The 27,229-nt window shown below is 42.3% G+C and overlaps 2 protein-coding genes across 3 annotated transcripts in view; one reads left to right on the forward strand and one right to left on the reverse strand.

Moving 5' to 3' along the window:
- Positions 1 to 8,567: 8,567 nt before the first annotated feature.
- On the reverse strand, positions 8,568 to 23,603 carry wdr3 (WD repeat domain 3). Of its 2 annotated transcripts, none has more exons than XM_041950898.1 (27): positions 23,523 to 23,603; positions 21,977 to 22,178; positions 21,651 to 21,860; positions 21,202 to 21,320; positions 19,853 to 19,931; positions 19,067 to 19,162; positions 18,312 to 18,413; positions 17,867 to 17,968; positions 16,813 to 16,913; positions 15,935 to 16,039; positions 15,529 to 15,759; positions 15,344 to 15,437; positions 14,978 to 15,079; positions 14,717 to 14,799; positions 14,079 to 14,217; positions 13,875 to 13,931; positions 13,254 to 13,354; positions 12,220 to 12,331; positions 11,003 to 11,137; positions 10,865 to 10,915; positions 10,437 to 10,502; positions 10,060 to 10,152; positions 9,750 to 9,800; positions 9,567 to 9,610; positions 9,307 to 9,435; positions 9,036 to 9,129; positions 8,568 to 8,909 (listed from the first exon to the last, which is right to left on the reverse strand). In XM_041950898.1, exons 2-27 carry the CDS (start codon positions 22,148 to 22,150, stop codon positions 8,754 to 8,756), a joined length of 2,826 nt encoding a protein of 941 aa, XP_041806832.1. In that variant the 5' UTR covers positions 22,151 to 22,178; positions 23,523 to 23,603; the 3' UTR covers positions 8,568 to 8,753. The 2 variants fall into 2 exon arrangements, with proteins under 2 accessions (XP_041806832.1, XP_041806834.1); XM_041950900.1 differs by lacking the exon at positions 23,523 to 23,603 and adding an exon at positions 23,027 to 23,096.
- A 1,803-nt stretch (positions 23,604 to 25,406) lies between these two features.
- The window catches only part of gdap2 (ganglioside induced differentiation associated protein 2), a 31,484-nt gene continuing 29,661 nt past the window's right edge, over positions 25,407 to 27,229 (forward strand). The window contains exon 1 of the mRNA XM_041950606.1: positions 25,407 to 25,605. The gene's annotated coding sequence lies outside the window, so the exon portion shown is untranslated. The remainder of the gene's footprint in view (positions 25,606 to 27,229) is intronic.

Here is a 27,229-nt window from a genome sequence, read left to right on the forward strand (position 1 = left end):
AAAGATCCCTGTAGTGCACTACATTTACTTATATTTACTGACATTTTAATTGAGGGTCCGAGGGTTATTTGAGGGTACTACAGGTCACAATAAGTCACTATAGGATAAACAAGTTACTGTTTATCAAGCAGGGAAGAGTGAATAAGGCGATGAGAGAGGGATCTGGTATCGAGCTTCTCAAAGGCAGAACTGCTCTGGAGGCGAAATTGTTTTATTAATAAATGTAAATTCAGTAGGTGGAGGGAAAAGAACTGTTAGTCTGTCCAGTCAAAGTGGGACAAAATTTAAATCCCGGTGAATCCATTCATTGGCTGCTTTTCTATTACACTTCAGCTAAGATGCTACTCCTTGAAGTAGTTCTAGCTTGAAGTAGATCAAGTTGAGCTAAGTAGCTAACTTAGATAAATTGCTAAGGCTGGACATATTTTTTTTCAGTTAGTTCAGGCATTATCTCGTTCCTCTCGCACCACGTCATTGTTTAAAGCCATCTCCACCTGTGCAGAAGATTAAAAAGTTGTTTTAAAATTCTTAAATACCTGTGCAGGAAGTCTTTCTGGGGCCAAAAGTCTCGCCTCTATTGCTGTGTGACTGGAATGCTAATGCTAATGCTAATGCTAACGTTTCAGTCCAGTCGAGACTCTGCTTCGATTTGTGTTGTATCTGAACTACAGCAGCTCCACACGTTCGCCTCGGCTGTCGCTGCAGACCGACGAGAGTCAGACTTTCTGCTTCCATGTTTTCTAACTGCATCATGAGTTTTCCCTGGCAGGCATCCCCTCATGAGCTGGCCTCTCGCTCTAGGCTGATCACCGTATCCCCGCTAGAGGCTAAAGCAGCCGTTGACCTGCTACCCTCTAAGTGTCATACCTCATCCAGATGTAGGGCTTCACCACCTACCACACTTCACAGGCATTCCTCAGAGTGCTTCTCATTTTGGCTGATTATTCCTTGTTTCCTCTCACTGAGTCCACAGTAGTTTTGACACCTTGATCCAATGCTAGACCAAACACAGAGCCTTGGACACGGCCGCAGGGATGGACCAGCGATCGCGGCCGTCTTCGTGCCCTGGAGGTTGTTTGGGTGCACGGAGTGAATGGACCTCCCCTCTGAAAGCGGTAATTGGCTGTTTGTTTGGGTTTCTGCTGTAGCACAGAGGAACTGCAACACCAAGTGCGGTCTGCAGAGGAGGGGATCTGACTTTCAGACAGGTGGGTTTTTGAAAACACTTTCTGTGCACAGGACGCAACAATGCGGGGCGGAAGATTTCTCTACCTGTCTTTTCTTTTCATTTTCTCTTTCTACTGTTGCACATTTATAATTTTTAACTATTTGCTATTTCATACTTTTTAACAATGACTTGACAATGACAAAAATTATAACCTGATATTTCCCATAAAACTTGATGTTTCAGCGAAACAAGATTTGCACTCCCTCTTTTGGCCCTTGGACATGACTTTACTGGTTGACATTTGAGATAAACTCAAATGTGTTTGTGTAACACGTGACACTACTGAGACAGATGAGTCGTTTTTTGTTTTTTTTTTAATCTAATTGATTTCATTTAATTGACAGTGAAGCCAACGCTGTTGCCCATATGTGTTTTCATTAGGTTTGTGATAGTTTAAAATATTAATAATCCAAACCAGAGTGCTTCCATCTTGACTCATACACTTCAAAACACACGGCTCAAAGACTTGGAGTATTTTATTATTATTATTATTATTGTTGCTTATTTTTAAGTTATTCACAGGAAGATTTATGATAATGTCAGTGCTCGGATGAAACGTCTGACTCAGGTTCGACTAAGATGTGTTTTGATGTGTGTGCAGAGTATTTACGATGTGTGCCTTCAGATTTGTGGAATTACATAAAGTAAGTAAACTCTGCAGCCCAACTGTGCTGTCGGTGTTTATGGATTTTCACAGGAAGTACCGTAAAAGTAAATAGTCGGAGGTTTTCAGAGGAAAATATGAGTTGAGCAGTGACAGTCCAACTGTCTCGTCTGGTGCTCTCTGCTAGCGGTTTGACCATTATTCATGAACAAATAGTTTCTGTCCGTGGCTTGCTTTGCTGTATGGATTAAGTTAGTGTTTTCTCACACAGGAAATTGCAAGTCTGTCAGGAGGATTGTGGGTCAGCGTCCTGCTCGTAAATCATGGCTCTAACAGTGGCCGTGCACTAACTTCAAGTTGCATAAAATCGCTCTGCTCCTTTCAGTTTGTTGTTAAACAAACTGTCATTTTTCACCAAATTGTGCCACATTTGATTAAAAAAAAAGTCCCTAATTTCCAACAACATTCATATTACCAGAGGCTGACAAACTGACTCCTTTTTCTGTGTGATGATCGTTGGATTTTACTCTTAATGCGCAAACTTCTGCTGGCTTTATGCCACTTAATTTAAAGTTAAATAGCAAACTCCAGTTCCAGGATCTTCCAGTTTAACAATCTGTGTTTGACTTTGCTAATCCACATTCATGCCACGGCGTATTAATAACATAATAACACAGATTATGCCTCGGCTAGCGTTCGCTTCCATGTCATTTCATCGTTCAGCCAGCGCCACCCTGTAAATCCCCCAGCCGAGCGCCGTTGTTAAAGTGTTTTTGGAGCAGAACAGGTCGGCTCGATTTTGTATTTATTTTCTGTGTTTAATTGGACAAATGAATAGCATTCCAGCCTGGGAGCATAGTGGCATTATTGTTCCTGGAGAATAAACACAGAAGGGTCCTGCGTGGACTATAAAACTCCAGAATAAACAGCTCTCTCAAAGCCCGGTATTGAATGTCTGTTTATGACTTGTAATATGAAGTGCAGAGCTCTAAAATCACTAATTACATCAGCTATGTGGATTTCTGGGGAGAGCTCTTAAAAGGGGTATTGGTAGCTCTAAGTGTGTGTGTGTGTCTGTCTTTGAGTGTGTGTAGGCTTGTATAAGCTAATATGTCTGATGTGTTTTTGCCCTTTTGGCTGTCTCATGCCTCTCGGTCAATTTTACGCTTTTCTAAAAACCGTGGGTCCGTTTGTTTGGTCTTAACTTCATGCCTGCGTGTGACGAGCCTGCGTGTGTTGTACATATGTGCACATGTAATGTGTGTGTGGCTTCATAGCAGCCCACAGAGGGCTGACCTCGGTGCAGTGCAGGAGGGGAAAAAAACGGTTTCCTCTCCCCTGATCTCTGCAGACTCTGGTTATTAAAACATGTTTCACTCTTCCGCTGAGATGAGAGGAGGTGAGCTGGCGACCCCCTCGACGCGTGCAGTGACGACTTTTTCAGCCAACAGCACCATTAAAACCCTGACATGGAAAGGAACTGTTACACAGGAACAGATCACATTATTTTTATTGATTAACTTGATGGGTTTATTGCTGGATTGATTGCACTGCTAGGATTTGATCAAGGACAATTTCTCACTCAAACATCCAAGACTTTAAGGTCGGAACACTTGGAAAAACACCTTTTTGGATTTGACTCAGACTTGAACATTGACAATGACCTTTGACTGTTTCACCAAAAACTAATTAACAAAAAATTGTCAGGTTTTGGGTTTTTTTTGCATGAACAGATTTTCAATTCCTAAGAGTTTTTCTGTCTTTGGATGTCCTGCATCTGCGTGAATCTTTATGAAACCACTGGCGTATGAAGAAATCAGCTGCAAGAGAAGACAAACAACCATCAAGGAATGAAGTGTGAAAAGTCTGAGGACAGCTGAGGGGTGGAAAAAGGCAGAGAACGCAGAGAAAGGAAACATTCATGGCCGCATGTGTGCAGCTACACGGTTCAGTCAGTGGCCAGTCAGGTCTGTTGGCCTCCTCCGCATGCACCATCACCTCATCACTCACCGGCCTGCCTGGACGCCCAGCAGCCGCCGCCGCCCGCCCCTCCCGCTCTGCTGCCGCTGCAGCCGCATTACGAGTGCGGCCCATCAGAATGACCCGCCACCTCATATCTCAGCGCAGGTATGGCCTCATTCATGAGTGCTGGACACAGATTTAACACGAGGCCCGTCGGTGGCATGACTGGTGGCCTGGCAGGCTGATGGACGGCCTGCCTGTCAGTTGGAGCTGTTCTGCCGTCTGACTGGATGCCGTTGTGACGGTGCTGAGGTCATCGCGGACAGACGAATGTGCTGCTGGGAAATATTCCTGGAAATTAGAAGCTATTTTGATGAGCTAGTTGGCTGGTTTGATTAAATCTGTTTTCAGGGTTAGAAGACATGTATTCCTGGTGCAACACAGAAAGATGTATTACTTTAGATTAAGGGAAAATATTAAGATTAAATCACATCACATTTGGAGTTTCAAGGGTCACACAGCTACTGCAAAATTTCAGGACAGAGCTGGACGGTGAATAATTGCATAATTTATGAAATTTCTAGATCGTGTTATTGCAGCTTTAGGCTTTCACATGAGGTCAGAGGTCATAGTTATCAGTCTTAACTAACCAAGGAAGGTCAAATATTGACTTAAAGTTACAACTGACTTTAGGAACTATTTTAGCTCTGCATAATTTGCTCAACCGCAAAATCTTTTGAGCCTTATGGAAGATTAAGCAAGGGCTGCACGGTGGCTCGCTTTCTGTGTGGAGTTTGCATGTTCTCCCTGTGCAGTGTGGGTTCTCACCGGGTTCTCCGGCTTCCTCCCACAGTCCAAAAACATGTTTAGGTTAATTGATAACTCTAAATTGTCCATAGGTGTGAATGAGTGTGTGGTTGTTTGTCTGTATGTGTAGCCCTGTGGTAGGCTGGCGACCTGCCCAGGGTGTCCCCTGCCTTCGCCCGAGAGACGGCTGGGATAGGCTCCAGCCCCCCCGTGACCCTGCAAAGGATTCAGCGGTGTATAGATAATGGATGGATGGAAGATTAAGCAATGATAACTTTGTTTGTCGTACATGTCCAAAACGGTTTCAGCCTTAAAGGATAAGGTAAAGGGGTAAAGGATGAGTGTGACAACATTCAACTTTTTTCTTGTTAACAAACACCATCAGAAGAGCAAAACCATCAATGTGTTCTCTCTAACTTCTCTGTCCTGTCTGTGGCTCTCACTCACTCCAAAATTTCAATGTAGATCTTTAAAAACTGAATCACACATGTATAGTTTATTTTTCCTTCTTTTATAGGAGTTGAGGAACTTCCCAAGACAGGGCCATGTCGTTTTTAGCAAATGTTACTCAAACAGGAGAAAATAGTGTTTTTGTTGGGGACTATTTGTATAATATAATTTGTATAAATATAATATGTATTTGGAGCTCTTGCAAATATTTAGAATTTATAACCAATACATTATACCTTCTCTTTTAACTCTTTCAAGATTTTCAACAATAAACTACTGACATCAGGTCATGCTGTGTTGCAATATATAGTATTTGGCCTGAAATATAATATATTTTTGAATGTACAGTCTCTATTCTAACCTAGCATGCCCTAAATATAGACATAATTTAAAAATCCACAATTTAGATGCTTATTTTTCAGGATATGTTCCACATTAAATATGTGCATTTTTTATAAAATTCAGTTTATTAATCTAGAGTAGACACATATCCACACACCTCTAGGTGGTTATGCGTCTGCACTTCAGCATGTTTAAGAGTTGCCGTGCAAAGTGCTGCTGTAACAGGAGGCCAGTCACTGCCAACAACATCTATCTCAAGTATGGGTCATACACATTTATAGCTCGTATCACATTCGCCGGCTATACACACCACCAAATCAAGTCAGCAGCCGTGAGCTGATCGTATATAATGTCATGCAGACCATATGATGACAGACTATAGTAGTGTAGCCCACAAAAAGTAACACTATCTCCTGTCCATCAAGATGTAATGCAAATACCGGCTGTAAAATGACACATTATGGAGGCACTGCACATTCTAGGAACTAACACTCACTCCCTGGTACCTTCTTCCCATTTTGTTTTTGTACTGGAAATAGCTTAAGAACTAGATAATATTCATAAGCAAAAAAAGGTTCATTGTCAGTGAGTAAATCCAAGTAAAAGACAGATTGTGTTGTTGGAGTGCTCACATGGCGGCTGCTGGCCCACAGCCGCTCCGCAGTAGAAGAGCCAGTAATGCCATGTGTGGATATCGGTGCAGAGATGACTGGCCCTGCCCTGACTATCTCTGACTCGTGGCCCGCAGCCAGCGCTGGATTCTCCACCATCATGAGCTGAGCGCTGCAGCAGGTGGCGTGGAAGCTCCGAACATGGAGCACGATATGAGCCCAGATAGCAAAGGGGACAGTCTGGAACCAGTTTAAGAAAAGGTAAGACTGCCATCTAGTGACTCAAAGGCAGACTGCTCAATGTCCTGACATGGTTGATCCTGACAAGGTTTTTTGAGTGTTATTTAAATGTATTAAAAATGAAAGACTCAAATATGCCGTTTACTAAGCCAGGTGTTCAGACCCTTCAATTAGTACTTGGTTAAAGCACCGTTGGCACATCTTCTTGAAAACGATCCTACAAGCTTGCACACCTTTCTTCTCTAAGTTAAGTTAGTAAGTAAAGTGGTAAATTTTAAGATCTGTCCAGAAAAGCTCTGTTTGGTTCAGGTCCGGACTCTGACTGGACCACTCCAGGCCCTTCACAGAGTTCTTCTGAAGCCACTGCTGTGCTTTCTTGGTGGTACGCTTCAGGTCGTTGTGCTGTTGAAATGTAAACCTTCGCTGAGGCCTGACATCCTGACAATTCTGGAAAAGGTCTTGAGTCAGGATTGCTCTAAATTCCTCTGCATCTGCACAAACTGTGGCCAAATACTTCAACCTTCATTTTATTATTGCTCAGAGTCGTTCAGGCGTCTGTTGGCAGGCTGTCATCTGCCCTCTACCATACAGGCCTGATTGGTGGAGAGCTGCACTGATGGTGTAAGCTTCACCCACCAGCACAAAGGAACTCCAGATCTTGTTCATAGTGACCATTGGCGTCTTTGTTATCTGTCTAAGTCCCTTTCTGCCAATTGATATGAAACTGTTTTATTTAAGTTTATGGAGAAAAATTACTTGATACAAAAATCCTTGGATGAACTTTGTCTTTGTGATATTTCAGATTTTCAGCAATTTGTCATAAATCATGATTCTGTATAGATTTTAAGTTATTCAAGGTTGTTTTCCCAGGTTCTGAGGTTGTGTCTCTACGAATCAGTGCTGAAGCCTGACATAAACACTTATTCTTACCTAACTTTGTGACCAAAGCTTGACAACATGAGGCTGAAAATGATCTAAGTCAGGCTACGCAACAACTCGCTTGCTATCGCTGGTTCACTGGTGTCTGAGGAAATGGTTGTATAAAAATGCTCAGATGAACAATAAAGTCAGGACTGGCTGCAGGAAAGGGCACAGATGAGTGAAGTGAAGGTTTCATTTACACTGTATGAGGTTCTGTTATCGGGCTCAACGCACGCCACAACATATTGCTGTGGGATTTCATATTTTGAGCAATTTCAAAACACATTATATCTTGTACTGTAACCTCACTGCAAATTCAATGAAATGCCACACAATTATTTACACGTTTGGCACAAATTAAGGTGAAACACACACAGATTCAGGACCTTCACTTCAACTTCATTACATTTTTCCTCTTTTAAACAGTTTGTGATGATTAATCTAACCTGCTGTTGGGTGCCAATACGGTGTGAGTGCTGTGCGAGTGTGAGAGTGCGGCCTGGGATTTTCCTGAAGAATTTTTAATTTTGGTAGGTGTGACATTTACAGCCCTGAGACCAAATCCAGCCCCATAAAGAGCTGCTGGCCCCTTTTTTAACAACCCTGTAAATACAGAGTTAATTTGTTTTTTGTCCGCTGTGAGATTAAAACATGAACAGTGAGCGAGAGGTGTTCTAAAGGGTTCATTTCATTATTCCACTGCGCCCCACGGTCAGGAAATAAACACACTTGTGGAAAATGAAGTGTCTGATGTGGGTGTGAAACTTTTCTAAAGGTCACAGGATTAGAGGGCTGGCACGAGAAAACGTACACTCTTCACATTTGAAACACGGAGGTGAAAGCTGAGAACCAAGATTTTCTCCCCTGCTATGAAATATGTTTACCACATCTACCAGGCCTTGGGACTATAAATTCAGGCAAAGTTACAAGGGCTGTAAAGTCCAGCTACATCTACCGGATTTCAGTGCTGGATGGCTGCAGCGCGGCCAACGGGGATCAGGGGAGTTTTTACTCTGCAACTAGCAAGAGACTTCTCTGTGGGACGGTATGGTCACACCCAGGTGGTCTGGAGCTCAGGTACTCTGACAGGTTTCAAAACCTCTGCCATGTCAAAACCATCTTTAGCCCGACTTGGCTCCAAGCCTAAATCGCTCCCTTTAGGCCTGTAGAACAGAAACCAGTTTAAATCATACCTGTCCTCTGTGTGTGGTGATCATGGGGGGAGCACTAACACTGCTTTAAACATGAAATGCATCTATTTAGGTCTTAACTGTATGAGAATGTACTTCATAGAGAGCTGAAGCTGCAGAGGGAACTGCTGTGTAGACACACGACATTTCTCTCTGCAGCGGAGGATTGATTTGTTTTGAAAACCTCTATATAACCTGAAGTGCTGTGAGAAAAAGTCAGACACAGTTTATTTGTGAAATGAAGCATGTCACTGAAAAACACTGTGTTACATCCTACCAGAATTCCATAACATACAAAAACCAACAGTATAAACCGTCTGGTCCACCCCTGGACCAGAGCCTGGCTGGGAGGAGAGGGGAGTGGATGTTTATACACAGTCAAAAACGTCCATTATGATTCAAGCGATGGTCAGGATGGCTCGCTCTCTCTTCCTCCTCTTCTTCTTCTTCTCCTTCAGCTGGCCTGTGGCTTCAGCAAAGAACATCACATCCTCTTTGCTCTCGATCTCCCGCTGGAGGAACTGGAGCGCTGCGCTGTTAAAGCCCATCACGTCCTGAGACACAAAGACAGAAGAGGCGGTGAGGAAACGAAGATGAAGACAAAATCTTGTCTTCTTGTCGATCAAGATGGCAAATGGCTTTTCTTTGTGACAAAGTTCTCTTTTCCAGATGATGCTTACTCTGATTTGGCGCACTTTGGAGAGAGTATTGGTCCTTAGCTCATCCATGACAGACAGCAGCATCTGGTTACTGGAAATCTGACCAAAATGGATCCTACAAACAAACAGAGAGTCAGACAACGTCAGCTCAGCCCAACACTGTATACTGCAAGAAACCGCAGCTTGTGCAGGACTACATTTACAATTATATGTGCTCCATCAGCTCTGGAAAGGAATCAAGGTCCTTCTCATTATTCAAAAACAACATTTGGCACAAAGGTAGAACACCTACTTGAGGAGGAAGAAAAGGCAGCGGCAGACCAGCTCCACCTCCAGGCCCTGCTGGATGTAGCTGTTGAACAGGGTCAGCAGCTCAGGGATGTAAGGGAAGGGTAAGACCAGCAGAGAAACCTCCAGCTCACTGGTGATCAGGACACAAAGGGAAAGAAGAAGCCACAGGCTGTTTATATGTACTGCAGATGGTGATTACGGGTTAAGCCAGAGTGAAATATCGTGTGGGTTTGGTCTCGTCACCCTGGGCTCACGTCCTACCTCGATCTGACCTTTTTTATGACATCTAAAACGTGGCGGGACGGCTGAGAGAGGGACAAAGACAGACACAGTTACTGCAGTGGAAAACATCATCATAACAATAAGTCTAGGTTTCTCAGTGGTATAAATGTTCAGTTACTGAAGGCAGTGTTAACATTTATTCTTCAGCATTGTTCTACTTACTGAAACATTTCCAAAGGCAACAAGAATAGGATTAGGTTTCGGTGGAGGAAGCTGGAGGAGGAAGGACATCAGTTTGTCAAATTTATTTGATAAGTCATAATACTGATAAAAACAAAAAACACATAGAAACGTTTTCCACCACACATTCAGAAATCAATACAAACACAACAGAAATCAATCCAAAGTTCTGTCGGTGCAGCTTAGCTGCTGGACGGGTCACACCTGCTCAGCATTGTTAAACGGGATGTTTTACTCTATGATGGGGACAACAGAGGTTGTAAAAAGTAGGATGACTGGTTTGTGTGTCTACCTCTTTGCCTGCGTTCTCACAAGCATATTTATGCTCTTCCATCTTCCTGGTTTCCTCTTTGTAAAGTTCCAGAGCCTCCATGATTCGCTCTGCCTGTAAAGATATCACACGACAGCAAGAATATCAATGAGACAATAAAAATGTAATTAAAATTCATAGCTTTCACTCTATTAAGACCTGGGTCAAGGCCAAGGGTCTGAATGACCAATGGGTGTGATTTAAAAGCCACTATTGGCCAATCACAGATGTATTGTACTGTCAATGACATCAACTATGGCATAAGACTGCAATCTTAATCTAAATATTCACATTCAATTGGTGATCCAAGCAAGATCCAACAGGTGCTAATCAGAATGAGAATGGTGAAGTCAACTCACAGCTTTGACTGTCTCAATGGTCTTCTTGCCAGCTGGTGCTGCTTCTCCTTGAGTCTCTCCAGGTACCTGTAGATACAACACATTAAGGCATCACTTACATCCATCTAACACAACAGTACAACTGGTTTTGCTTTGGTCTAAAAAAGTAGCCGAACTGGGTGAAAGTGCATTCTGAAACAATTAAAGGACGTGAGGATCCTCGTGCTGAATCTGAACATTTTCACTGATGCAGCATTAGTTATGTTAAAAACAGCTAGATTGCATTTTAATATTACAGGGACAGAAATCTGTTTTTAAACATACCCACCAGCAAAATCTCAACCCCAGCTCACCTAAAACAGGCCAGTGTGAAGCAATATCACAGGTAATATCTGGTGAATAGAATAAATACGGTGATGATGCCTGGAAGTTGAAAACTGAGCACTCACCACAGGCACATCTCCTTTGGCCAAGCTCTCCTCAAACTCTGCTTCTCGCTCCTGTTGATATGAAAACACGGTCATTTAGAGACATGAAGACAGAGTGTGCTGTCAAACTGTCTGCGTTAACCCTGTCCTCCACCTCACCATCTCCCGCTCCTCCTCTAGGATGATGGGCTCCCTGGTCCTCTCCCACAGACGCAGGGATTTGTCGTGGGATGACGACACAAGGTGGTCACCATTTGGGCTGATGGTCATACACCAAACCTCCCGATGATGGCCCTGTAAGGCAGAGACAAAAGCCAAATGTCAGCCTGCAACCATTTAGCCCTTGTCGCAGTGCAGCAGAGCAACAACACAACACAATTCATGATGTATAAAGTCACTACTGCCCAGGAACACAACTGTATCACCTACCAACTACTAAACAACCACTAGTCACACCCTCGATACTGATATCTTAAAGTCCTTATTTTTTCGCCACAATAGGAACCCAGCTCTGAGTATGATCAAGTATGTTGTCACAAAAACATACAGGATCAACTCTACTGATTAACATGACCTTTCCTGTGATGAAAGCCTACATTTTTCCTCACTAGTGATGATGATCAAAGGATAACATATTCTGATGTGTAATGTGCATTACAACTGCCTGTCAACTGCAAAAAACTCATGCTGCAACCACCTAACAACACAAGAGATCACCCACAAATCTGCCTCTTGTCCACTGCGTGGTACAGCTCGGCTCGGCTGCCTTGGAATCCTTCGTTTTTTTTTGGATTTCCATTGGCAAAAGTTGTGGATATTACCTGGTAACTTGTACTGAACTGGTACTAAAAGGTGGAGTGAAAGCACTGCAGACTACTGATTGATCAGAGAGAATGACATGGTGATGTAGGATGTAGGATTTCCCAGACTCTCCGGGCTTTCAGCAGTCTCTTGTCTTACTGCCTTCAGCCTTTTGTCTCCGTACTGTGACAGTCACACATACTGAGAATGAAGAACAGCATCCTATTGTGTGGCATTGAAGATAATGTCACAGCAGTTTCACACTGCGTAGCTATGACGATCACCTGCCTATATTGTGCTGGTACTACCTGCAGTGGATAACAAAATCGAGAAAGGTACCTAGTACCAAAAGCAACTTGAGCCGAGTCAAGCAGAGTCGTACGGCGCAGTCAAATTAGGCTACCATTTGCTGCTTTATCAGCAAACGCACCAGATCTAGTTTTGGACTCCGTCTGACAAATCTGCTTCACAGCTGAAAAATTAGGTCATTTGTCAGCTGCATTTTAGGTGAAGGGAGCTTGGCTTGGGCTAAGCCACTCAACCCCAAATATCAATGGTGTGAATGAGAGCCTCACCTCCAGCGTCTGGATGTGCTCAAACTTGTCGGCGTCCCACTGTTTGATCTTCTTGTCCTTCCCTGCTGTGAAGAACAGATGAGTCTTGGGGACAAACTGGAGGAACATGACGCTTTAGGGAACAAACAGAGTGAGGAAAGAGAGAGAAAGTCAGCCAAGTGAATAAGATAAGGTAAGATTAAATAAGATAAGATATGACTTTATTAAACCCCAGCCGGGGAAATTCAAGTGTTACAGGCAGCAGGCAATAGCAGAATAGAAAAATACAAAATAAAAGTTGACTATATATATGTACATTTTGTACAAGAACTATATAAAATATATAAGAAAAATATATATTGCCACAAAAGAGCTATAAAAAATATATTGCCAAAAATGTAAAAAGAATTTCACAGTTTTAACAGAAATTGCACATGGTGGGTACGGCTAATTACCCACCCAATGTTTACTTAATTGCACAATAATAAATATATATGTGTCACAGTAGAAAAAAGTATATATGCATAGGTTGAGTATTAGTAAAGAGAATGAAAAAGTGCAGTGCAAATGCAAACGTGTGTTTAGGTAAAATAGAAAATAAATCCAAAAGCTTGAAAAGGAGAGAAGAGTGACAAAAAGACTCAGAGGAAGCTCAGAGGAAACAAAGAAAAGCAGGAAATAATGATACGGCAAGACAGGAGAGAAAGACACAGAGAAAGGTAAAGCAAGAAGTAAAGCACAAGAGAATGAAAAGATGAAAAGGGCAGGTTGAAAGATAGCTGAACACAGAGATCCTGGAAATAAAGCAGAAACAGAAAAAGAAAAAACAGCAGGGACAAAAAGCGAGATGATCCATGAGAAAACAGCTGAGCGGAGAGATGAAAGAGCAGCTGGTGTGAAGTCACAGGGCAGTCAGAGTTAACAGGACATGGATCAGAGTCCCTGACCACAACAGATGAAGTCAGAGCTGGAAACTGCCTAGAAAATGATTCATAAAAACTCTTTCTGTTCCAATGAACACACGACTGGTTCGGGTGTGCATTGTTGGGCGTTACCTGTCGTCGTGAGCAAACATGGAGCGGTGACAGTCGCCGAAGTCTAAGCCCCAGATCTTCACGTTTCTGTCAGCGGAGCCAGTGGCGATAAGCGTGCTATCCTGGTTAACGGAAACACAAGATCAGAGTCTGCAGGGCAAGACCGTGGGTCAAGATGACCTCACCTAAGACCAAGTCCATTACACAAACTGAGGCAGTGACAGCCATGACAGAGCGGGTACCAACATCAAAACTACACCTATTTAATCACCAACAAGCAATCAACAATGGCTGTCTAAGAACACCTGGCACCTTCGGCTCAGCTGGCATGTGATCATAATGATCTGAAACTGAAGAAGATCCAGCTGCTAATATTACACTTCTACTAGGGGTTAACATTGTTGTGATTTACGCAACAGTCTATTTACAATAAGCCTCTATTAGAAGGTCATTAACACTGTGAGAAAACGAGTGTCAGGTGAGTCACACATACAAAAGGATACTCCCCTGACTCTTCACTGACTGTTACAGCTGAGATGACTTTTCACAGTTGTTTAACTGTGATCATCTTGAAAATAAAGTGCATCATCACCTTTATTAATGAGGCCTAAAAGCAGCTGATAGTAGCTTGAGGATACTCACATGTGAGATGTCCAGACAAAGCACAGGCAGCTTGTGTCCATACAGAGACAAGAAGAACTGAAGCAGCCAGAGGGAGAAATGTTCAGTTATGATGGCGCTATAATGAAGCAATTATGCATTCAATACAATATTCATTGTTATATGAGAGACAGGCAGTACAGGCAGTTGTATTGTTGTATATGTATGTGTGTTTTTGTGACGCACCTTCAGTGTGTCTGTGTAGAAGATCTTTACGGTGCAGTCTAACAAAGAGACAGCCAGCAGTCTGTGGTCAGGAGAAAACTTCACACACAAAACGTCTTCCTCCAACTGCAGAGTGCGAGTGTGTTTCACTGTCAGCCTCCTATATCACACACACAGGCGCACACACACTGTCATCTAAAGGCAGAGTTAAATATAAGTCATGCCTACGTCTTGTTACTGAGCATTTTTGTGCTTTACTGAGTGCTGTTACACACATTCAATATCACATTTAACATCACAGATAAAGACTAATTTATACTTGGTACAAAGAATATGCTGATTAATTTAGCAGACTGAATATAGTATAGAAATCATCTACAAGTACACTTCTAAGTAACCTGCTATGACTTTAGACAAACTACTTTTTTGTAACCCTCTTAAAAATTGAACATTTTATAGAATTCCCTGACACTGAGATCAGGGGCTTCCTGACTTTTAAGGTCAACGACACAGTCGAGAGACATGAAATATAAATGTATCAAAACGTTATAAAAGCACCTCTGCTTTAGTTGACAACTTTATTCGAGGTGCAAGGAAATACGAGATCATCCTAAATGAACCATACTGATATCTGAACATCGAACAAGGTGGTGACTTACTTCTGGCCAGTCCCTTGGTCCTTTATCAGCTCAAACTCCCAGAACTTCACGGTCTTATCTGCACTTCCTGTGACAATCCCCCTCTACAGGAATGACACAAATACACACAACATGTGAAAAAGCACAGAAACGTTAGTTATTCCTAAAAACATAGAGGTGTCACGTGCTAAGAAACAGTAAAAAACAGGGTACGTCAGGTGGGATTGCAGGCAGACAGACAGACAGGCAGGCTAGCAGAGTGCTGCAGGTAATCAGGCTCACCTGGTCTGGTGCCAGGCACAGGGACCACAGGGCTCCATCGTGGGCATCCACAGTCTCCAGGAGGCTTCCTGAGGCCAACTCAAACACCTGCAGCTTCCCGCTCTGACAGGAAAAACACAACACTCACTGAACTACAGAAGACTTTTCTCGACAGGTCTAAATGCCGACAGCCACACTAGCCTCCCTGTCCTCCTGTCCCACAGTTCTTCACTGAAACTTCAGAAATACACAAACTCAAACACAAAACTGACTCCTATACAACAGCAAATTCATAGAAAGGTGTAATCTACACAGGCGAACATGAATCCATAGTTTGGCTTCAAAAATCTGACGGACTTCTACCATGAACCATGAGTGTCTGGGTACCTTAGTTCCCAGAATGATCTGTCTGTCTCCAGGCACGAAGAGGGAGCAGAGGGCGTATTCACAGGCCATGGTGCGGATCACCTGCAGAGTTGACCTGCAACAGGGGGCCAAACATCCTGTTAGACCACCACTCACTAACACTTAAAAGACTTCCCCAGGCCTTGCTGGGACTGAAGCGGCTTCACCTGTTCCAAATTTTGACAGTGTCACCAGAGGCGGAGAGGATGGCCAGGTTGTCCGAGCTGAAGGCCAGCGTGCGAGCATCGGTGCGGTGGCCGCCGAGTGTGAGGCGAGCCGTCTTATTGGCTGTGGGGGTCTTGTCTGAAGTCTTCAGGCTGTACGTCTCAATGGTGTTGTTCTGCAGCAGCAGCGCCACCTTCAGCTCACCGCCTGCACATGACAGGCACTCCACCCATCTGAGAGGGCGGGGGACAGTTGTGGGAGGTGTTAAGGAGCAAAGATGCAATTAGTGGCTTACATCAGTGTTTGTACATTCAGGCTGGATGAATGATTAAGCTTCTGAGTGTTGGGCTTGTCCAATGCTCAGCCCTCTAACCTCTAAGCTACCGTCACGTTTGGCTCCACACTGACCTGATCTTGGCAGAGGCCTTGATGTTGGTCAGTCTGATGATCTCGTCCTTCAGCATCCTCTCCACCACCGGCTCTGCTGCCTCCTCGCCTGCATCTTCCTGAGCTCTACAGCAGGGGGCAGCCATACAACAAGCTTCAGCATGCTGACCTCAAAACACCCCAAGTGAGTTAACTGCATACTCACTATAGTGCAGCAGTATTAAAAGTAGTAGAAGTGAGTGCAACGATAGATACTCCATAAAACATTAGTAAAAGGTGTAGCAGTAGTGGCAGGATGCATCACAGCAGTAATTCAATGTGTCATTTTCACATTGATGTTAAAATTTTATTGTTGAGCTCAAAGGCTTTACGTGACCAGGCCCCTAATTATATCAAAGATCTACTAACTCTCTCTGAGCCTGGGCGTGCTCTTAGGTCAGCTCATGGACGCTTTCCAACTGGTGACTGAGGACAAAAATGCTTTTGCATCTAACTAACCCAAACCCACAAACTCTGGAATGACTTACTTACTGAGATTAAGGTCACTAATTCAGTCCCTGCTTTTAATCTATTCTTAAAACATTCTTATTTAAAAAAGCTTTCACCTTTGTGTTTATGACATTTATTTATTATACTTTATTATTATTGTTTTATTGTACTTGATCTATTTGTGAAGCACTTTGTCACATTCTTAAGAAAAGGGCAATATAATTAAAATGCATTACTATTATTATAGTGGTAGCAGTAGAAAAGTAGTTGTTGTAAAAAGTACAGCACTAAGTTCCACATCCTACATTGTTCTCTGAAGTAATATTAGTTGCAGCTCTGGCAACAGTAATAATAAGCAGGTAAATCTTCCAAATGAATGAAAGAGAAATATTGTCTTTTCTTGAGCTTACTTGGCTGCCTTCTTTTTGGCTTTCTTCAGCTTCTTTGTCATTTTCTTCTGTACCTCTTCCTCTGACAGCACAGTGAAGAGCTCCAGGATCGAATCATTGCCCTAATGCAGGGAGAAATGGGTATGTGTACCATTAACTGCCTACATATTAAATATCAAGATCAATGATGTGTTTTTAAGTCACAAATTCTGATAAATACAATGTGCACTGATTAGGTATAAAACCACTAAACAATGAAACAAATCCCTCTGTAATTCCAGTTTACAGGCCAACTTCATATAACTAACACTGACAATACTCCACTGCTGCCTCACACTACCTCACTTCACCTCATGTTAAGTGAACACACTATAAAAACTACAGCTGACAGCCAGCTGACTGCAAACAAGCACATTCACTCTGCCTGTGCCTGCACGACAGGAAATGACTTGTCAGTAAACAGTGTTCCTAGTCCAAAAAACATTAAAGAAAGAAAAACAAAACAAGCAATTTTCACGCCACTGTGAATCATATGAAACAGTCTCGAAGAGGCTGGCTGTCAGGTTGTGGTCTTCTGCTTGTGGACAAAGAAAATGGAAAAAATAAGTAGAAACCACACAAAATGAGCAAAATCACTAATTCACTTGGTTGAATAGCCACAACACCGCCTTTAATGCTAAATCAATGTGCTAAGTCAGCCACACAGCCACTGAGGAGGGCCAACTGATTCAAAACCGTGGATGATGGTAGGCCTCAGATGGCCCTACTGCACAACACAAAAAAACATCTCACATTTAGGCTGTCAGCTGTAAAATGATTCCAAAAGAGTGCAGAAAACAACTCAGCTTCATCTTTGCTTTATTGTGGCTATGATGTAATTCCTGTACCCACCATGAGGCACGTACAGTAACTAAAAACACTCCATCTCAGTTTGTTGACATTGTTTATGTAAAGCTTGGTTTGAGAAGAAAATCTTTGTTGAATTCACAGATCTTTCGCCTGACATCCTCTGCAGTGTGCACCTCAGACATTTTAGGATCTTTCAGAGGGAACCAGAAGACACTTGAACACTCACATGGCAGGCGATGACTCTGGCCTTGGTGTCTGCTGTCAGTGAGACGACTCGGTCTCTGGCCTCTCTCAGGACTGAACCGGCTTTCTTACAACTTAAGATCCGCTGAGAGAGGAAGAAGGAGAGAGAGGCCACAAACAAGCAAAGGAGATTCACTTCAGATCATGAAGGTGTACTGCTGTTGTTGGAAAAATACATGATTAATCAGTGTGAGGCACAGACTGTTGCTGCCTGTTCTAAAACACTAAAGGCCGCTGGTCAGAGGACATGTATTAATGTATGTAACGTGACATTCAGGTTGGTCTTACTGATCCAGATTGTTTAGCACTCTGAGAAACACACTGCTTGATAAGGAATTCAACCGTTGAAAGCATTACATACTCATGTACTCTTCATCATCTTATTACAGTATTTTCTCACAAGAGCATCTTTATGACTGCCCTCATACCTCTTCAAGACTTTCATCCACCCCTTCGTCATTGTCTTCACCATCGTCATCATCCAGCAGAGTCTTCCCCTTTTTCACCTTGGGCTCACCCTCAGCTTTCTCCTGAGCAGGATGCAAGCAGACAGGCAGACAGACAGACAGGCAGACAGACAGACAGGCAGACAGGCAGGCAGACAGACAGGCAGGCAGGCAGACAGGCAGACATATAGGCAGACAGGCAGGCAGACAGACAGGCAGACAGACAGGCAGACAGGCAGGCAGACAGACAGGCAGGCAGGCAGGCAGGCAGGCAGGCAGACATATAGGCAGACAGGCAGGCAGGCAGACAGACAGACAGACAGACAGACAGACAGACAGACAGACAGACAGACAGACAGAGCCTTTACAAAAACTTGTTTTGTATCTCTTCATCCAATGTAAAAACACATAACTGGTTCACACTATTGTAGCCCAGGACTATTCTTAGCCCCTTTTCACACAAACACACTGGTAATCCAGGGTTAACCTAAGCTTCACACTAGACAATTCAAGCTGCATTTCTACTAGCCCTGGGTTAAATATTGCCTCAGTTTTGAGGGGAAAACCCCACAAGCTCAGGGCTAACCCTGCTCTTTTGGTAGAGTTTCCACCTGTGGGGCTTTATTCAGCCACGGTGGCTATCAGAGTTCAAGCTAACTTCCCAGTTCTTCTCCGTATCAGTCAGTGACAGAGAACAAGCTGGCACATCCTGAGAACAAAGCTGAGCTCTTCCTCACCTCCTGGAGGTAGCTGATGTCCCAGGCTCGAAGTTCACTGTCCGCTGAGCCTGTTAACAGCCTGCTCTCCTGGTTCAGCAGCAGCATGCCCCACACCTAACACACACACACACACACAGACACACACACAGAGGGAAATAAATAGATTCATCTCATTCACTAACGCAGGATAAAGTCAACTTGAACATGGTCTGTTTTATGTCATCAGTGATGCAGACCAAAGAGACAGTTCACAGTTTAGTTCACACCTGTGTCGCTGTCCAACAAATGTCTTCCCATCCTTATTGCAAACTTAAAGCAGTCAATAAGCATGGAAATATATCATGCTAAAAATGTAATGTAAAAAAACACAGCTGGACCTGCTGCCTCCCTTGTCTAACGTCAACAGCAGTACAATAAAATTTTCTTTTCAGACAAAATTGAGACTGTAACTGCATTGGCTCTACATCAGAAACCAGCAGAACTGAAAAGTCAGAGGTGCAGAAATCAAGGCGTGTGAGTGATACCTGCTTGTGAGTCCTCTGACAACAATGGTTAAGTTTACATGTACACTTGTAGCGACCAGCAGATGCTCATTAGACACTGATCTCATGCCCACATGATCTCAGGTGATCTTTGGGATTCAGCTGCCTCACTCGGTAAATGTTAGCCAGCTCGCATCATATTAGCAGCTGTTAATTCCCATACAGAAAATTTGGCTTTTGTGCCGTGTATTTTAAGTTCCTCTTCCTCAGTCAGGGCATCCATTTGTTTATGTAAATGACTGCAGAGTAAAAAGCCCCTCACCTCACTGCGATGGCCAACGAGGGTCTTGAAGCAGTGCTGTGTGTCCAGGTCCCACCACTTCACAAAACTGTCCTTGGAGCTGTACAGCAGCAGAGCACAGACAGACACACTGTAAGTAACACTGCAGTTTTTGTTTTGAAAGTGTTAGGCCTGGGGGGGTGTTTAACATTAAGGATATCACCTTAAAAACCGCAAATATCATATTAAAAATTATATTACACTTAGGATTAAATTGTTTGAAACATGACAGCACTAATCAAAGCCACATGCAGGTCCATAAAGCTGTCGGGTTGCATCATCGGCAGGGTGAAGTCATGTACTGCAGCTTAAACTCACAAACACCACATTATCTACTGTCCATACAAAGTAACACCATGCATATATTTATGGAGTGATAACATATGGGGAATTCCACCGTCCCCAATCAATATAAAAGCATTGTGAAAGTAGAAATATGCTCATTTGCCAAAAGTAAATAAGGGTCAAAAAGACAGATGGTGTAAAAATCACACCCCAGAAAGTCGGCTGGAAAGGTGCCCTGAAGCTCTTATTTTCATCTGTGAATATGAAGGCCTTCAAACTGCAGAATCTGCTCTTCAGTATCAGATAACTTTTCATGGTAGTTGCAAAAAGCAAGCTGTTTTTATTTAGACACTGTTTTCTTTTTTCAAATTTGCTATGCCATTACATTTGTAATAAGTAAGTTTAAAAACCTTATCCTGATGTCAGACACCTGCTCATGTTGCTCCATGAGGTTAAACCTGGGGCTGGTACCCAGGGGCCGACTGAAATGATTAGATGGACTGACTTTCTTTCTTTCTTTCTGTTTCATTTATTGATTGCTGTCAGGATGTAAGGAGTATTTCAACAAATATATAAAACAATGCCTCTAATAGACATTACCTACTCTGACTGTGAATACTGTCCCACTAACAAAGACCTGTGACTTGCTTTTTGGCTTGAAAGTGAAATTTCTACTTGTCCTCACAACTGACTGTGTGTGTGTGTGTGTGTGTGTGTGTGTGTGTGTGTGTGGTGGGCTCTCTTTAAACTATTATAATAGGGGAAAATTGTTTACTGTGAAACACTACACTAGTTTTTACAGGCAGAAATCTCAACACAGAGTGGAGGCTAAGTCAGTGGAATTAACACAGAGCTTCAGAAACCTCTAAATACACATCTGAGACATTCAGAGCTCTGAGGCATTACTGTGGAATTAATTAAGTCTTATCTTTGTGTACAGTTTGCATTTTACACAGTGGACAAAAGTCTGACTCTTCTGTGCCCTCAGTGATGATCTACATTTTAATTAGCCAATCAGCAAAGGAATGAGGTAAAAGGTGCGTTACCTCGTGACCAGGAGGTTCTTGTCTTTGAGGAACAAGGCCTGTGTGATGGAGTCTTTATGGCCTCTCAGCCTGTACAGCCCACACTCATTGATGATGTCCCACACGATCACATCTGTGTCCTGAAGAGGAGGAAAAAGTAATGACATGCTTAACATGCACTATAGCGACAGGCAACAAACCAGTAGCCCAGAGTCCAGACTGAAGTTCGACTGGTTTTAGTCTGGACACAAAGGAGTTTGCTTGTATTTTTGAGAGCAAACAAACTCCCTCAACCCAATTTATATTCTACTGATTCTAACACCTATGCTCCTCAGGAGACTGCACATTATCATCTTGATCTCAAAGGCTGCTGTCTCCTGAACACTTCATCCCTGTGTACAATTCTAAAAGCATGTAAAAATCATACCACACAAACCTTGACAAGAACCAAGAGAAACCCGCCTGCTTACCCTGGAACCAGTGACGAGCCGAGCTCCGAGCCTGTCATAGCGTATGACGCTGACGGCAGACTTGTGCCCATTGAAGGAGACGTTGCTCTCGCCGTTCAGCAAGCTAAAGATCCGCACAGCGCCGTCCTCGTAACCCACAGCTATATGGATGCCGTCGGGTGAGGGGCAGAGGAAGGTCACCTCGTGCTTCTGGCCCTGCAGGATCAGGACCTAGACAGAAAGACAGACGCTGGATGAAATATGGTATCGATCTAAGTGGGAAGGGGTTTCTTAAGTTTCTACAAATGTTCTTCATGGGAGATCTGGACCTGTCCTCAAAATCTCACCTTCTCTCCTTTTCGGATGTCCCAGATGAACACGTGTTCACACGCAGCCACAGCAACATAGCGCCCCCTCTCTCCACCACGGAGGGTCACATATGCGATGTTGGCTTTTTGGCTACCGATGACTCCAAACACCGCGCTGGGAACGTAGCGCAGGTACTGCTTGGTCAACCCCATGACCGGCAGCCTTAGGTGATGATGAATCCTGTTTTTCAAAAACACAGAAAAAACTTTGATTGATAATGCTATTCATGGAAAAAGCAAAATACAACTTTGTAGTACTCCTAAACTAGTCCCACAGGAATCTACAGTGTGTCTGAGGCCATTCATACACTACTTATTATTACTTTGTTTAGTGTTTCTTCTGCCCAAGCCAACAAGACTTAATATGTGTCTGTACAAGCAAACATATTCTGAAATATTTTGAAAATTATGTTCACTATCAAAGACCAGCCCGGACAACTTTTTCCAACCAAACTGGGAAATCGGTTTCTTTATGGGCCTAGTTTTTCTGCACGGGGGTGCTGCCATGTTGAAACAGGGACAGGCCTTCTCCAAACTGTGGCCACAAAATTAGACACGCAATATTGCCTCAAATGTCATTGTATGCTGTGGCATAAAAGTGGTCTAGACCAAACCATGACACATGGCCCCAGACCTAAGGTATGCATAGGTATCCACATACTTTTGGCCAAAAAGTGCATGTGGGAATGACAGAAATAAAAGCATGGTGTTTTATTTCTGACATTTTTTAACAATGCGATAACTAAAGGAACTATCAAAGACGTGGTGGTGATAATCTTTCTTCCTCATGTTTTCGAGCTTTTGCTATCTCAAGTGATCTCTCATATTATTTACACCATAATGTAATAAAACAACAATGACACGTTTGAATGAGAACAGTGCTTAACTGACATAAATAATTAAACACATCACAACATACAAACATAAGGCACTAAATGTATGACTGACCTTAGTGTGCTATATGTCATCATTAACGTGTTGAAGTAGCTATCATCATAATGCATACATTACAACAATTTATAATGTTACCGTGTCTGTTGTGGTCCAAAGTAAGCTTATCGTGCTATTTTCATCTCTGGCTGTGTCACTTTAATGTTACTGCAGCAACAATTCTGTAGCTAATGGTTGTATGTCATGCTTTTCAAATGACTTCAGCGACAATTATCCCAAAAATGTTGGCTACCTGTTGTAAATTTCTAGCTAGGTTTAGCACGCTAGATACACGGAGGGACGTTTGTTTTGAAATACTCAACTGCCCGCGTGGTGGGGGTTAGAGTTTAAGAGCATTGAAATAAGTCAATACACGGCAAACCCCGTCCGCCCGGCGACCTGCTGTACAACGAATCGAGTACATCTATCCACGACACACCGGTTGTACATGAACCCACGTGGTGAACTTCCTGCCTAAATGTAGCTCCTAAAATATGATATGGAGTATATTTATGTCTGTGTATGTTTTACATCAAGCTAACATCTCTTCCGTCAAAGTAATTCATTTTAAATGTTGGCTAGTCTCTCTTCTTACCTCTGAAATGCGGGTGCTAGCTGAACTTCTGTTGTGCTGCCTCTGCTCCCGTTTCAGACCCAACCAATCGATCACATATCGCTATAAACAGTAAAAGAAAACATCCTGTCACCATGCACCACAAAGTATTATCCACTGTTACAAAAGCTATATGTTCAATAGCAGTAGAGGAACATAACCGTGTGTGCTGAACGACAGCTAGTGTATGTGCTTTTTTTATTTGTCGATCGATTTATTTCTGTTATTTTAGGCTGACATTTTAGGGAGACACCACACTTGCCCAAAGACTTGCGAAACCATTAACTTTATTGACCTGTTTCAGTTCTTGGAAAATAAATTTCAAATACTAGTCCTATTTTGTTGCAGATAATCTTTTTTTGTGGTCAAACATGTTTAGCTCATAGTCAGCGGTTTTGCAGTTTAGAAAAGTGCAGTGGCTTCTCACTGGTCCCTAAACAACCACAGCGGAAGTGTTTTTCGCTTATTAGTCAGCTGATTAGGAGGTGAGGTACGAATGTGTCAAATACACAGAAATAACAGAAGCAGTACCGGAAGTTTGTTTGTATGGCTTGTACAAAATAAAAGTATGTGTAATTTTGATAGCAGGGCATGACTTCACTAGCATCACAATGGGGGAAAGGGCAGGGCAAAAAAGGTATTAAACATATCCGCAGAGTCAGGTTTATAGAGAGTTTCTATATGAATAGTCCGATGATGTGGACCCTCCTTTGTGGGATAAAACACCTTTACAAAACATCAAAGTTTACAGTATAACGGTGTCCTTTGCTCAAAGAAACAGCTTTCCACCGTGCTTGTCATAAATCATACACGTGCCAGAAATATGATGATATACAATGAAATAAAAATAATGGCAATTATCATTGTCATCATCTACTCCTCCACCACTGACTGATACAGTGGCCTCTCTTTGATTTCCCTGGCATTTACTTAAAAGTCCCTCTTTTTGCTGTTTGCTACTTACAGTGACATGTTTGTGGTTCACTGTGCAAAATGATGTAAGTGCAGAGTTCGACACTAGAAAGCTATTTTTACATTCCTCTGCTAAAAGGCTAAAGTTTCTGTGTGCTGATTTTCAATTTCAGTTTAACATATGAACATACGTGCAGGATTTTTTAACACTGCAACTAAGTTTGAAACCTGTCGTGGTCAATGTAATTTTAGTTTTTATTTTTTGTGGATAAACATCAGATGTTTTTATGTGTCTTAAAGCCATCCAACTTAAAATGTGCTTACAGTCACGGCACACTTTATTTTCTACACACTGCCATTTGCTGTAGATATTCTTTTTGTGCAATACTTTTCATTACTACTGTTTGCTATTTTGATATTTTATTATGTATAGTTTGTTGTTCATAGTCTTTTTTCACAATTTTTTACTTATTTCACTGTGCTGCACTGCAATTTCCCAGCTTGGGATGAATAAAGTCTGTCCGTCTGTCTGTCTGTCTGTCTGTCTGTCTGTCTGTCTATCTATCTATCTATCTATCTAAAAGTTATTATCCAGAGTTACTGAGAAAAATTGATATCCCCTGTATGTCATTAAATTAAACATTAAGCAGCCAAAAGCATCCTGCTCTTATTTGACCATAATAAATGGTGTGATCAGAATATGGAAATATTATAAAAAGCTAGACAGAATGTGTGAACTATGGGGACAGAAAAAATCTGCTTGTGTTTCTATAAAGGTCTCATGTATTTGAGAATGTTTTAGGTTAATGAGTCCCTCTGCAAACCTGTAAAAATAAACACCGCCTGACATTAAGTTTGCCTGTCTAGGTGTGAGGACTCCATTGGAGTTTTATTTTGAAAGTCATAACTGGATGTCGCTGTGCTAACTGTAGCTTCTGACGCTGCAGCATTCAGCATCTAGCATACTGGCTAAATGTGTAAGCCTGCTTTACTTCATTTTTCACTGCTTTTGCCATTACTTTGCTCGCTAATATGAGGACCCAGAGGAACGACAACACACCTTGAGTCTATAAACTGTCGTGTCAAGATTAATTGATTCTTTTTTTTTTCGGCGTGGACATCACCCCTGCCTGCAGGAAATACAACTGGCTAGGTAGGTAGCTTAACTGCTGATTTTGTTGTTGACAGAGACACCGGCTGGCCAAAATACAGTCTTCATCGTTTTATTATTAAGTATTCCTCTTGGGGTCTGTCATGAATAACGTTTAGGAAGTTAAAGGAGTTTTCAGGTGAAAATTCATTTTTGGACAGCAGCGTGACTGTCTCTTTGGACCAGTGCTGCCTCTTACTTTCTCACCGTCATCCTGTGTTTTGGTTATTTAATGACATGCAGCTGTTCCGGAGCCCTGCCTTCAAAACCGCAGCACTGACAAATAAGTCAGAATAGTGATGTGTTTATCACATAGCAAGCAGAATCTATTAACTAATCTGTCTATTATTCCCTTTGATGTGAAGCAGAGGAAGAAAGGAAGCTTCACATTTGAGAAACTGGGATTAGTAAATGTTTTTGCTTGATTGATTTTTAACAATTATGTGAATAAATGATCAGAATTGTTGGTGTGAATTGTTTCAGCTCTTTCTGGCCAAGCAAAAAGTCCCAAACCCAAAAATGTAATTAGGACAATGTAGTGGAGAGAAAAGAAACTGCAAAGAGCTTCATCAAAAGTGGTGTTGAATGATAATGTCACCTGACTGTGTGAGCTCTGCTGTGAGAGCCAGTCCTCTTCTGCTAACTTTCATGGGTTTGATGCAGCTTCCTCTGTCACACAGTGACTGTCTGACTCATGAGGTCTGCTCTGCACACGGAAAGGATGGCATGTGGAGTGGAGGTTGTCACGTCACAAGAGACTGCTGCCATGCTTGCATTGAATGAGGCGTGGGAGCTCATCTCCTCTAACCTGCTGGTGATGTTGTGACATGCAGGGTCAGAAAGTTTGGTACAGATTGAAGTGGCTGCAGACTGATGGTTACCCTGTAAGTGTTTTAATCAGCGCTGGGTTTGTTATGCCGCTCTGTGCTCATGTGACTTATCTCCTGATCTGACCAATTTCAAGCTGGAGATGACGAGTTTCAGCGTTCGCTCAGATTTTTCTGCCTCTTAAGTTAGACAAATCTTTGAAACCGCATTTTAAAACTAAAAGCACACTAATTATTGACAGAAATAATGTGGAACATTTTTTTATAATCATTTAGTTATTTTTCAAGCAAAAATATTAAACATGCATTTACTGGTTCCAGCTTCTCACTGTGAAAATGTTTGATATCGTTGAAAATGGAATGCCTTTTTTACAGCTATTTTAGATTTTATGGTTTTCTTTCATTTTGTGGACAAAATAATTCATTAAAATAGTCTATAGATGAATTCATTATGACAATAATCTATAGTTGCAGCCCCAGAGAAATCCACACTTAATCACCTGCAGGGTGCATTGCCATCAGAGACTTTCAAGTGCATTTGTCTCCTTTTGACTGTGTTTTTTTTTTAAATCTTTTTATTCTTTTATTTATTTATTTGTTGATTTTTATTATTCTGTGTTAAGCTCCTTGTGCTCCTTTTTGGATGTTGGAAGGTGCTATAGAAATAAAGTTTGATTGATTGATTGATTGATTTGGGATCCGGTCTTTTGAGGGTCACTTAATTGTTTAAGCTTTATTTTTTAGTTTAAACAATGTCAGCATATTCAGACATTTCCAGCAATCGCGATGGAGTTCAATGG

Source organism: Chelmon rostratus, chromosome 13 (assembly GCF_017976325.1).
Source record: "Chelmon rostratus isolate fCheRos1 chromosome 13, fCheRos1.pri, whole genome shotgun sequence".
NCBI lineage: Eukaryota > Metazoa > Chordata > Actinopteri > Chaetodontiformes > Chaetodontidae > Chelmon > Chelmon rostratus.

Bases quoted from the DNA above. Each gene is read 5' to 3' on its own strand.
- wdr3 (XM_041950898.1), bottom strand. From the start codon at position 22,150: ATGGGGTTGACCAAGCAGTACCTGCGCTACGTTCCCAGCGCGGTGTTT. The intron at 15,438-15,528 runs GTGAAGCCGCTT...CCCCTGTTGCAG, and splicing joins ACTGTCAAAATTTGGAACAG to GTCAACTCTGCAGGTGATCC. The intron at 13,932-14,078 runs GTGCGTCACAAA...TGGCTGCTTCAG, and splicing joins TCTACACAGACACACTGAAG to TTCTTCTTGTCTCTGTATGG.